Here is a 12,477-nt window from a genome sequence, read left to right on the forward strand (position 1 = left end):
GCAACACTCCAACCACAAGGCCTCCTCTGCCTTTTAATAGACGCAGGGCTCCTGCCCACACTCATGGAGCCAGGGCGCCCACGCACGGGGGCTCCCCCTGACCTGCTCACTCACCCATTCTGCAGGAGACGAAGCTGTGCTCCTGAGACAGGTGCCCGCAGTGCCCCCTCATACTTGCTGCCTCATGGCTCTGACGGGAGCATGCTCCCAGACACCCAGGCAAGGGGCTCAGTGCATCCCTGAGCCACAGCCAACCCAACTGCGGGCCTCCAAAGGAACCCAGTACATAAGTGGCAGTGTCCGTAACAAGCAGTCAGTTCCTGTGTTCCCCGGGGCCCCCACGCTCTCCAAGCCCTCAGTCCAGGCAGGACAGAGAAAGCCCACTCCCGGACAAACACCACCTCCAAACAACAACAAACAACAACCAGAATACAAGCAGATTCCCCTCTGAACAGACCTTCTGGGGAGCTGGACCTTCATGGACCAGTTCTGATCCATGAGGAAAAGCACTGGGGAGGTCTGTTTCCCCAGTCCAGATGGCCTTGGACACCCCGCTATGCACAGGGGAGAAAAGGGCAAAATCCTACCAGGGCCATGCCTGTGAGGGACTCAAAGTGCAATGGGGACAGGGAAGAGTGACGGACAGATGGAGAAGGGCGATCAAGACAGGGCCTTGGTGGGAGGATCTGAAGCTGAACTGGCCATATGCCCCCCCTAGGGTTCCCTGAGCTCTGGGCTTGGGGTGTGTCCAGCCCAGCCAACAGCCCCCAGAGGAACTGCGAACCCCAGCAGCCCACGGGCCACCGTACTCTACCCTTGGCTCCTGAAGGCCCCCACAGGGAAGCAGGTGCCCAGCCCCACCCACGCAGGCACTGCAGTGTGGTGAGAAAGAGATGGAGGGAGCCCCACACCCACCTCATGCCCCGGTACCAGCATGCCAAGGCACAGCCTTCCAGAAGCCTCTATGCCTGAGAGGTGGCTAAGTGAGGACCACTCAGGCAAGTGAGGCTCCTGCCTTAGGCTTCCCTACCCGGCCCTGTCGGAAGGCAGCCCTGCAGTCTGCTGAGCACCTGCTGCCTCAGCAGGTTCCCCAGAGGAGCCGCCGGGTGTCCGTGTTCATGACTCCACTCCCCAATGCACACAGTGCCATCTTCACCATCTTCCTTTCCCCACAGCCACAGTAAGAATGGCCACAGGGTCAGGACTGAGGGAACCCTCAGGGGATGGCGGGGGCGACAAGGGGGAAGGCTGATGCGTGAGACTAACACATACACAGGGTGCACGCACTGTGGAACGGCTCATATATGCAATGGGGCAGAAAAGAATCCAAAACATACCTACATTTCTTTCACCTTTAAACTTCTTTCCATAAGAGAATAACTCTAAGTACCTGTTTCTAGCAGCCAAACCCAACCTCTGACACATTTGCTTTTCCCTCCACGCCCATATATTTGCGAGCCGTCCAAACCAGTACACATTTACTCAGCGAACTCCGAGCAGGCACTGTACACTAAGCACATTACAGACACCTTATTCAATACCCCTGGCGATGCTGTGAGGGTCCCGAGGCACAGAGAGGTGAAGTAACCTGCCCACATTTTTATTAAGCATCACAAACCGATGTAGACCCTGGGCAGCCCGGCTCTAAGCATGCACCCTTTTCGCCCATTCATTGCTAGCGCTGCGTCTCAGTCCATCGCAGGATCCACAACTTAAGCTGCCATCCTCCGGTTGGACTCAGGTTACTTTTGACGTTTGCTGATTTAAGCACGGCCACTATGAGTCCTCTTGAGTCCTCTGTGAGTTTTCTTATGCTCACGTGTGGGCATTTCTCAAGGGTACACACCCACAGGTTAGAGAGGCTGGGTGTGCATCTTCAACTCACTAGGTACCAGCAAACCACTCTCCAAAGTGCATGTACCAATTTATGTTCCCAACATGTTCCCATTATGTTTATGATTACTTCTGTATTTAAATTTGTTTTTTTCTCTACTGCTACCACCTTTGCATTCTCTTTTAAAGATAAGTTTTTTTTTTTTTTAATTGCCTTTTGAGAGAGGAAGGGAGAAAGGGAGAGAGAGAAAGAGAGAGAAACATTTATCAGCTGCTTCCTGCACATGCCCCACCCAGGGATCAAACCTGCAACTTAGGTATGTGCCCTGACTGGGAATCGAACCCACCACCTTTCTGTGTATAGGACAACACTTCAACCAACTGAGCCACACCAGACAGAGCTGGATTATCTCTTTTAATTCCATATTTCAGCCACTCCTGGTCTGGAAATTAAACAGTCTATTTCAATTCTATTATAGCCTGCTTTTAAATTTTAACATGTACATTTATTTCTAAAACTCTAAAGTTAATCACCATTTCTACCCCCTCAGAGGAACGTAATTGTTGTAACTCCAACGACCTCCTTTCAACTTACATTAGTTTAGTATAACATCTGTGTTCAGTATTTTAATCTGTTAGTTGTTCTTACCTGCCTCCCAAAGCAGATATTACTTGTGTTTTACACAGTCAATATTTTATTTGTCCATGTGTTCATCGGCTTGCCTGCTCACCCATCCCTCCTGCATTTCTGTTCTTCCTTCTGGGACCACTGTCCTTCCTGAAGAACATCCTCCATCAGTCAAGATCTTTTGGCAGCGAAGCCTTTGTAGCTTAATGTCTCTCATTTATTTTATAAAGTTCCCAGCTATCAGCTCTTCTGCCTCATTCTCTGTCCTTTATTTCTGTGGTTCTGGTTACATGGATCTTAGGCCTTCTCACTTCATCCTCTGTGTATGCATCTTTCCCCTTCTTCTATATCCATCTTTTTGTCTTTCCACGGTTCGGTCTGTATATTATCTTCTGATCCATCTTCAAGTTCACAAATTCTCTCTTCAGTTGTACCTAATCTCCTGATAAAATCATTCACTGAGTTCTTAACTGTCAGTCTCCAAGTCAGTTCTATAACTGATGTTTCATCTGGTTGTTAGATATTTCTCAAGCTCTCTGCTGAAATTCTCACATTCATTTCCTTGACCATAGTGAGTACTACTATTTTTCAATATATGTATGATAACACCAATTTGGAGTTCATCCAGGTCTGCTTCAACTGTGATGTTTCTGCTGGCAATTTATTTAAAATGATCAGCCAGTCATTATGATGTGCAAAGCTGTTTGTAGAAATAATCTGAGGCCTAGAATGATGTTATTTATATTCCTTGAATGATGCTACATGTGCTTCTGGCAAACAGCTAAGGGCACCATTAATTTCATAACATCTTAATCTAACTTTAGAGTTTGTCTTCTTTTGGCTCCCCCTCAGCCCTATTATCTCTGGGGTCCCAACGAGCAGGAGGGCTTCACTATACCCACTCTCTGTTTATAGCTCCAATTCCCGACCTCCTAGCCCCATAAGGCTATCGAATGCAATTCTCAGCCTCTTGATTGCCCGTATGGAAGGACTAAATACACACTCAAACATCAAAGATACCGCCCAGGGCCTCTCTTCTCACAGATCCTGGCCTACTAGGTCTTTGCTAGCTTTTACATTGCCCTCAACCAGGGATGTCTTCTTAATTTGTCCAGCTTTTCCAGGTACTTTCAGAAAGAGAGTTGTTCCTGATTGTCGGAAGAGGAAGTCTCCATATCTACTTTTTACCCAGTTTTCAGGATCATATTATACCCAAAGAGGATATATCCACACATACATGGAAACTGAGATAGCCAGTGTAGATAAGCTTGCCCATGGAAAGTGTTAAGAAGACAGACCCCAGGGCAGAGTCATGAAAAAAGTAATTTCCATTCTAAACTGTAATTCAAGAAGAAAACAATTCACTTGCAACCAGCTTTACTGTTTCAGACTGTTATGGACTGAATTGTACCCACCCCTCAAACTCATAGGTTGAAGCCCTAACCTCCAATGAACCATACTAGAAGATAGGGCCTTTAAGGAGTTAATTAAGGTCAAATAAGGTCATAAGGCTGTAATACAACAAAACTGGTGTCCTTATAAGAGGAAGGGGCAGTAGGAGTGTATGTACACAGAGAAAAGAACATGTGAGAACACGGCAAGAAGGCAGCTATCTGCAAGCCACGGAGAGAGGCCTAATCAGAAACCAACCCTGCCAGCACCTTGGTTTTGGACTTCCAGCCTCCAGAACTGTGAGGAAATAAATTTGTTATTTGAGCCACCCAGCCTGTGGTATTGTCACGGCAGTCCTAGCAGACTGATACGCAGACAGTGCACATCTCCTGTACAATGTGGGAGAGCTGACTGCCACATCACCTGTACTAGAAACAGGACCACAATCCAGTGTCACCTAACTCCACAAGCAGGGCCTGACAAGTGTGCTTTCACATGGAATCCCAGTAAGAAAGTCGTGAAAAAGTAGACACCATGCTGAAATAGGGGACTAGGAAAGCACAGGCTTTGGAGGACAAGTCACCTCAGTCTTCCCTACTTCTTCAGTCTAACTGCGGCAGAAGGTTGTATGAGGGAACAGGCATACACACTCTTAGCCAGGAAATGAAACTCACCAGGGCCCTTTCTGCCATGAGAAACTTCTCACCACACTCTAAAATACTACAAGTTTCTCCCACACTCCCTACCACCATTATCACCACATGTGAAATCAGGGTCTTCACTGTGGTCACCACGGACACCCTGTTATCCACAACTCCTCAGCAACCTTCAGCGAGTAGCTCAGTCTCTCTGGAGGGTGGAAGCAGCGTGGAGCACTGCAAGTGAGCACACACAGACACACACAAGCAAACTCAGATCTTGACTAGTCCACTGCTACCCACCTCTCATCCCCTCCCTCCCCAGGCTCTGTCAGCACAGTAACCAGGAGACTCAGACACTGGAAGCAGCCTCCCTGGCTCTCCTCAGAGACTAGCCACTGGACGTGAACACTCGCCCTGTCCGGGCACCCTTCATGAAGTAGCCTATTTCCAACCTCTGTAATCTAGAGTTTCTGGAGAGGAGGAGATGCTTACAAGTACTTACTGCAGAGGACCACCTGCCATCTCACCCAGCTTCTGCCCCCATTGCATCACCTGGGTAGCAATGAAAAAAACAAACATACAGCCATTTCGCAGTATCTATTAAAATTTTAAATATACATGTCCTTCAACCCAGAAATTCTTCTGGTAATCTACCCTCGAGAAACAATCTGCATAAATTGTACACAATCAGAACATCCATCAATACGAGACAAGATAAAATGTAGTCTATACATCCAAACTTTGAAATTTTACACAGCTCTTAAAAAGACTGAGGTAGATCCACATGTATTAGAAAGATTGCCAAAACATATCTCTGAGTTTAAAAAGCCATGATATGCAACAACACAGATGCAAGTTACAAACATGGTAAGCAAAAGATGAACACAAAACAGTTCATTCTGTAAGATTCCATCCATACAAAGGACAAAACAAGCATAACTATCTTATGCTGTTAGAAGCCGGGATAGTAGTTACCCTTAGGGGTGAGGGGTAGAGAGCGGAATGCAGCCAGAGAGGGCGTGGTAGGGGGAGAGGCTGGTACATTTCTTATTCTTGACCTGGATATTAACTACATCGATGTGTTCAGTTTGTGAAAAATTCACAAAGCTGTCACTTATGACAGCTTATACATGTATTTTTACATGTATAAGCTAATTATACTTACGTATATATTTTACATTTCAATTCAATGTCTTTAAAAGGGCGACAGCATTTTAGGTTAAAAAAAACCATCTCTACTTCTCTATGTGCTTCTATAGGTGCACAGGTAAGATGTCCAGCAGAATATACACCGACCTGAAAAGGCTCACTTCTACAGGGGGACTCAGATGGGGAACAGAGGAGACCCTAGCTTTATCCATAGCATCTAAATTTTTGCAATTAAATGTGTGTATATTATTTGGAAAACAAAAATTAATAAAACTTAAAATGGGAAGAGAAGTTATAGCCAAAGTGACAACCTCTACTCCTCCAACTTACACCCCAGCCCAGGGTAGCTAACCAGGAGACCCATGGGTAAGAGGTTTAGGTGCATTTTTCAATGTTTTGCATTGCCCCGGCTCTCCTCCCCCCAAATGGCCCTCCAGGACCCACCCTTGGGTGGAGGGTTCAGAGGACCACCCATGCCAGGTGTGGGGGAAAAAACAGAATTCACCCAACTTTCCTGCTGCTCTATTTTCTAAGTCCCTCAGTAGATGGTTCCCTATGTCTTCAGGGCACAGAGAAGCTGGACCTCATTATGAGACCTGACCCACAGGGCTCCCCTCTAACTCACACCCTGCACAAGCCAGCAGTTCCAAGTGGGGGACCTGGTCTGCCTGGTTTGTGAACACCTGTGGGAACATAAAAACTTGAGTGAAAAGAAAATTCCCCAAAAGCACATAAAGTAAGGGTTTCTTCACCCATGGCTACCAGTCCAGGGCTCTGAGAACTCGTGCATGCTTTCTGAATCAATGGGTGGGGGACTGCAGAGGGAAGGCTGTCAATGACACTTGGACATATAAAGGCATTGTCCTCATACCTGAACACATTGTGCAGCACTATACAAGCCAGAAAGAAAAGTCATCCTAGCATCAACACTCAAGAGAGTCAGCTTCCAAGTCAGCCTCCTGTTTTCACTGGTTCAGGTCTAGATGGACAGACAGCAGCTGGTCTGATCACGTCTTCTGCAATGCTCAGCCGCAAAACCCGGGAAGCAGCCTCCTCCATGCTCCAGCCAAGGGCTTGGGTTTCCAACCAGTCTCCCTTCTCCTTCCCCAGGACTAATTTTAGCCTCCTTGGTTGTCAGAGTAGAACTGAAATAGTGGGCAGAGGAACGTTTGCAAACAAGAGCTGAGCTCACCTCACAAAACATCCCATCTCCAGCCCAGGTACTGGTCTGAGAGAAGACCCACTGTGCGGCAAGCCAGGCCCCTAGAGGAGGTCCCCTTGGGAGGAGGGACACGCGGCTGCCCAGTGGGGCAGGCTTCCATTCCAACGCCAGCTCCCAGCAATCACATGCACATGAATGAAAACACCCAGGCAGGGCTGCCAGCCCCTGAGAGTGTCTGGAAAAGGCACTTGTATGTGCAGAGCAAGACTGGAGTAACCAGGGCAAAGCACATGGCTAAAGGTGAGAAGCCATGGAGGAGGCATGGATGACCCCCAAACAGTCCCGGCCTGCACTATCAGTTAATTTCAAGTACCCAGCATGGTCTCAAGCAAAGACATCGCTGAGAACCTTAGAAAGCAAGGACTCAGAAGGCAGGAGCATCTCCTTTCCCCCGGCCCCATTCCCATCATCCCTAACCACCCAGGCGCCGCACCACCAGGACCTTAGGGAACAAGCACCTCTCTGGCTGGGACGGGCCTGTGAGGCTGGTGAACAAAGACAAACCAAAAAGGAAGCCCTGAACGACAGGGTGGGTGTCTAATCTGGAACAAAGAATTGCTGATAGAGTGCAGGGGAAGGAATAGAAGATAAAGAATTCTGAGAAGGCATCCAAGTTCCTTTGGAAAGACCCCAAAAGAGGTGGAACTAGGAAATCTCAACCCCAGCAAAGCAACCCTTTTAAATAAGCCCTTCACCCTCCAGGGATCCGGAGTACCTGGAATTGAAGCTTTTAAGACTGCTGCTTCCTCTACCCCGAGTTCAGTCCATAATCAGTCCCCAATGCAGCAAGCTGTGTCTTGCTGAGATCAGAGCGGAGCCCCCCAGAACACCCTTCCTAGCAGAGCGAGAAGGATGGGGAGGACTGGAAACAAACACAGGCTGCCAGCCTGCCCAGGCCCACAAGCAGGCACCCCTAGAGATCAGCCCCTCGGGTCAGGGCCTCCAGTGCTGGCACCTGTCAGGAACAGCTCTATCCACACACCCCGGGTCCAGAAGAGGAAGCCTGGCCCTGCCCTCCAATTCCCTGAGGCCAGGGTAGCCTGTGCCCATACCTTTGGGGAGAGGCTGCCCCCTCGCTCTGGCGTCCCCAGGCTCGGAGCTCCAGGCCCACAGCTGCTGTGGCTCGTGGTGGCGCCATGCGGCCGGCCCGCTCGGGGAAGAGGGCATGCCCGCGTCAGGCTGCAACCCCCGGCGCTGCTCCGGGCACACGGACAGCCTCCGCTCGAGCGGCTCCCAGGCCCCAGCGACAGGCCCTTCCTGACATTCTGCGCGTGTGGGGGGAGAGGCGAGTGCAAACCTCAAGGCGGCGGTCAGAGGCGGGTGGGCGGGTGCGGGCGGGCAGGCTGCCGGGCCACCCACAACCGCCGCCTCCCTGAAACCCGAACCACTTCTGGGAAAACTCAAGGACGCCAGGATTCTCCTCCGTGGCCAGCGGTACTCCAGAACCACTAATTTCAAACCAAACTCTCCCACGCTGAACAGGTTTAGCGAGGCATAAATCTTCCGGGCTTTGAGGAAAAGCCAACTCCCACCCTGAATCCATAGGGTAGGGATGGGGGAGGCATTAGCCACAAATCCCACCTCCCAAAACTGTCTCTTTAAAAGCATGAGAATATTCTAGATCAGAGGTTCTCACCCCCTCTGCCCAGACATTGGCAACACCTGGAGACATTTTCAGTTGTCATGGTTGGAAGTGCTACTGGCGTTTGGTGGGTAGAGGCCAGGGATGCTGCTAAACATCCTACGATGCACAAGAGAGCACTTGCCCGCCCCTCCCCCCGCCACCACATACACACCAAAGAATGATCAGCTCCAAACTGTAAACAGGGTCAAGGTTGAGAAACCCTGTTCTAGAATGAGGCCCACTCAGCCATGACCCTGCCTGAGGGCTGTCTATCCACTGCTATTCTCACAAGTATTACCCAGACCAGCTCAGCCTCACCCCAGAGCCCAGGCTATGGTAACAGGCCAGGAACTTCAAGTGCATCCAAACTCTGACCTGAGGTCCCATGATCCACTCTTGTACTACCCTGAGCTCCCAAGCAGGTAGCTAAATGTATATATGGCACTCTGGGGAGGGCTTCCTGGAAGAAGAGGAGGAGGAGGAGGAGACTGGGGCTGGAATCTGAACACTGGGCAGAATGTGAACAAAAAGTAAAAGTAAAGAAGAAATCATGCCTAGTGGCTAGAACAGGATAAGTCAAAGCAGCAAGGTGAGAACAAGCCCAGTACCCCACCGCCCAGGGACAGCAAGTTGCCCCTCAGGACTGGTACAATGGGTATGTGCAAGGCAGCCAGGACTTCACAGAGATCAACCCAGGGGGCCAAAGTTTCCTGGCATCAGTGCAAAACAGCAAGTTACATGTATGTGTGCGTGCATGCGTGTGCATACACACACTTATTTGTATTTTCCTGGGGAAAGGGTTCATCTCTTTCATCAGATTCTCAGAGGCGCCCATGATACAAAGGACACAGGTCATTGTTTTTCAGTCTAACTCCTGCTGCCCCTCCTTGCAGAGTACTGCCCAAGCCAGGTGGAGGTATTGCCAGGTGGGAGTACCAGAGGGAAATACAGTATTGAGGGGTGGGGGTAGGATCCATCCTGCCCTGCCTAATCTGTGATGAAGGTGAGGACTGGTGAGACCACAATGAGACAAATTAGGAGAGAGATCCCAGGGATGTCGAGGAAGATACTAGAGACAGCCAGGTGAGCTGTGAGTGCCTATTAAGTCAACTCGCTGCCATCCTCCCCTCTACAAGCCAATACCTCCCTTTCCTTGGGAAAAAGCATCTCAGAGCAGCACTTAAAAGGGATCAGAGAAGGGAACAAGTTCAACATCACCACTTTGTCTCTGCCACACAGGAAATGGCTCTAAAAGAGCCATCAAGCTCCCTTCCAGGGTGCCCAGGTACCAACGAGGAGGTCTCTATCCTCTGGTCCCTGCACTCAGGCTACGAAGCGCCAAGCCCTACAAAGAGAACTCACTTGCTTTAATGCAGGCAGCTAAGACAAGCCACAGCTCAAGAAGAGATCGGGGGAGTGAGAGTGGGATGGAGATCCCGGGTCCCCACCCCCGCAGCAGCGAGGGGTTCCTAGCCCCGCCCCTGCACGCCCGGCCCCGCCCTTCGCGGGTTTCCCAGACTCCGCGCAGCGGCCACCGCAGGCGGCTAGGGACCCGCGCTGCATGTGTAATGGGGGCTGGGAACAAAGGCGTGCGAAACCCGGCGCTCCCGCGGCCGCGCGGCGGCAGCCCAGGCGGCCCCGGCTCCTCCCGGGAGCTTCGGTGCACGACTCCTCACGCTTTCCAGGGCTACCCGCAGCCAACCAGAGCGCGCAGCCGGTCCCTGCGCGCACAACCGACTTGGGCGAGCACCCGCAACGCCAAAAGAGGGAAATCGGTGGCCTTAAGGGAAAAAGCGGCCCCCCGGTAGAAATCATCATGTATACACTTGCACACTCTCAACCGCACGCGCAAGAGCCAAACTAGCCCCGCAGGTCATCCACCTTCGCCACGTGCTTCCAAAAGGCACAAGGAACAGGGACCTGTTGGTTTTCCTTCCCGCCCCACGTCCCCCCACAGGCGACCAAAACAAAGCGGCCCCGAGGGGTGGCTGCGCCTCCCTCGCTGGGGCCAGAAGCAGGAAAGCGGGCGCAGGTGGGAGCCGGTGCCAGCGGCCCGCCAAGCGCGGAACACACGCAGACTCTGCTGGATGGGGTGCAGGACTCCAAGCTGCGAAAAGCAACCCCTTTCTCTACGCTTAGTGGCTCTGAGGGTCGCGTAGCCCTTCCCACACCCGCTGCTGCACCGACAATCCCGCCACCCCGGATCAGATCTGCCCGCCCCGCTTGGCCGCCTTCCCCACACGCTCTGGTTTTCCTCTCACTTTCCCTGGGTTCCCCGCGCCCGTGTAGCCCGAACCCCGACCCTGGAACTCGGGACCCTGGCCCCCACCGTAGGGCCGCCTCCGCGAACCGGAGCCCCGCAGACCGCCACACAGACAACACCGTCCCCTCAACATCAGCTAGAGGGGCCCCGGCGCGGTGCCCGCCCGGGAGGTGCAAGCCGGGTGCAGGTGGCGCGGCGAGGAGGCCGCGGGCCCGCCCTTTGTTGGTAAACACCGCGCGCCGCCCGAGGCGGGCCCCGCGCCCTCTCCACACCTCCCACGCCGCGCCCCGTCCTTACCCGCGCACAGCGATCCCCAGAGGAGGGCGAGGGCCGCCCAGGGCGCCGTCATGTTCCGCGGCGCCGCCCCGCGGACACCCGGAGCCCGCGGGCAGGGCCGCGCGGCGCTCCCAGGGCGCGCAGGGCCCGGCGGCGGCCGCGCTCTCCTTCCCGCTCCCTCCTTCGGGCTCGCTCCCCGCGCGCTTCCTCGGCCGTCGTCCCCGGGCAGCGTGCGGGCTCTAAGGGCCAGGCGGCGGCGCCGGGCTCACGGCCGCTGCGGGCGGCACAGGCTGCGGCCCGGGCTCCGGGGCGACGCGGGGGCCGGGGGGCGGCGGCGGGGCGCGGGCCGGGGGGCGCCCGACTGGAGCATAGCGCGGCGGGGCTGGGCCCGGGCCCCGGGCGCAGGGGCCGAGTCCGGAGGGGCCATGAACGGGGGGAGGGGTGGGGGGAGGGGAGCTGAACCGAGTCCAAAATGGCTCCTGAGCCGCGGCCGCGGAGACGAGCCAGCGGGGAAACCCGGATGTTGGATACAAAGAGGCGGCGAGCGGGGCTGGGGGGGAGGGGAGGCGGGCCCTCCGGCCGCGTGGTCCGCGCCCCCCTTCGGGGCGGGGCCCCAGAGAAACAACAACAAAGAGGCCCCGCCTCCAGCCCGCGCCCTCCGCGGGGAGCAGAAACCGCGCGACCGGAGCGCCGGGCCGGGCGCGCGCTGGCAAAGGTGGCGGAGGTGCCCTGGACCACTTCGCGGGTAACCACGGCACCCCCCGGCCACCGCGCCCAGAATCCTTGCTTCGCGCGCTGGAGCCCACGCTCCGGAACGACGCTGCCTGCGCGCCTGGAGCCGGCGGACGGCCCGGGCTCTGGCCGCCTCCCCCGCGCACCCGGTTACCCCGCGAAACGAGGGTCGCGGGGAACCGTGGGAGAGGCGTGCGAACTCATCGGCGGAAAAAGGCTGTCTTCTTTGAAATGACAAGCGGGGCCCCACGTCCACACCCCCAGGTCCCCACACGCAAAGGCACAGCTGGGGAAGCCTGGAGTTGGAGCCGGGCAGGGGAGGGAGGGCGCAGCGCCGCGGACCCTTAAGCCCAAGCGGCGCTCGGCTCTCGCGCCCCGCTCACCCCCGCGCTTCGATCTGCGTCGTTGAAACTGTTGTCCGGCGCCTCCCGCAGGGGAAGACCGGGCTCCAGACCCGCCTCACCGCCCGCTGCGCCGCGCCCTGGTTCGCCCTCGGGGCGGTGCTGCTCCCCCCGAGATTCCGCCCCTCCCACCCCACGGCCCGAGCTGCGCGCGGCGCGCGGCGCCTCGAAGCTAGGAGGGAAAGCCCGCCCCAGCCCGGGGGAGGGGGCAAGACCCTCGCGCACAGAAATGACCCCCCCCCCCTTGTCCAGATTTGTGGCAGCCTTTGTTAGGGCCGGAGCGGGGCCAGCGGCCGGGAGGGAGGTGGTGCCTGGA

The 12,477-nt window shown here is 54.5% G+C and overlaps 1 protein-coding gene across 2 annotated transcripts in view; it reads right to left on the reverse strand.

The window, feature by feature from the left end:
* ACVR2B (activin A receptor type 2B) overlaps positions 1 to 11,110 on the reverse strand; it is a 29,676-nt gene extending 18,566 nt beyond the window's left edge. For both annotated transcript variants that reach the window (XM_087824853.1, XM_016196177.2), the window contains exon 1: positions 11,050 to 11,110. In XM_087824853.1, coding sequence (XP_087680979.1) covers positions 11,050 to 11,101 — 52 coding nt within the window. In that variant the 5' untranslated portion in view covers positions 11,102 to 11,110. The remainder of the gene's footprint in view (positions 1 to 11,049) is intronic.
* Positions 11,111 to 12,477: the final 1,367 nt, after the last annotated feature.

The sequence above is a fragment of the Miniopterus natalensis genome, chromosome 15, assembly GCF_054644295.1.
Source record: "Miniopterus natalensis isolate mMinNat1 chromosome 15, mMinNat1.hap1, whole genome shotgun sequence".
Classification (NCBI taxonomy): Eukaryota; Metazoa; Chordata; class Mammalia; order Chiroptera; family Miniopteridae; genus Miniopterus; species Miniopterus natalensis.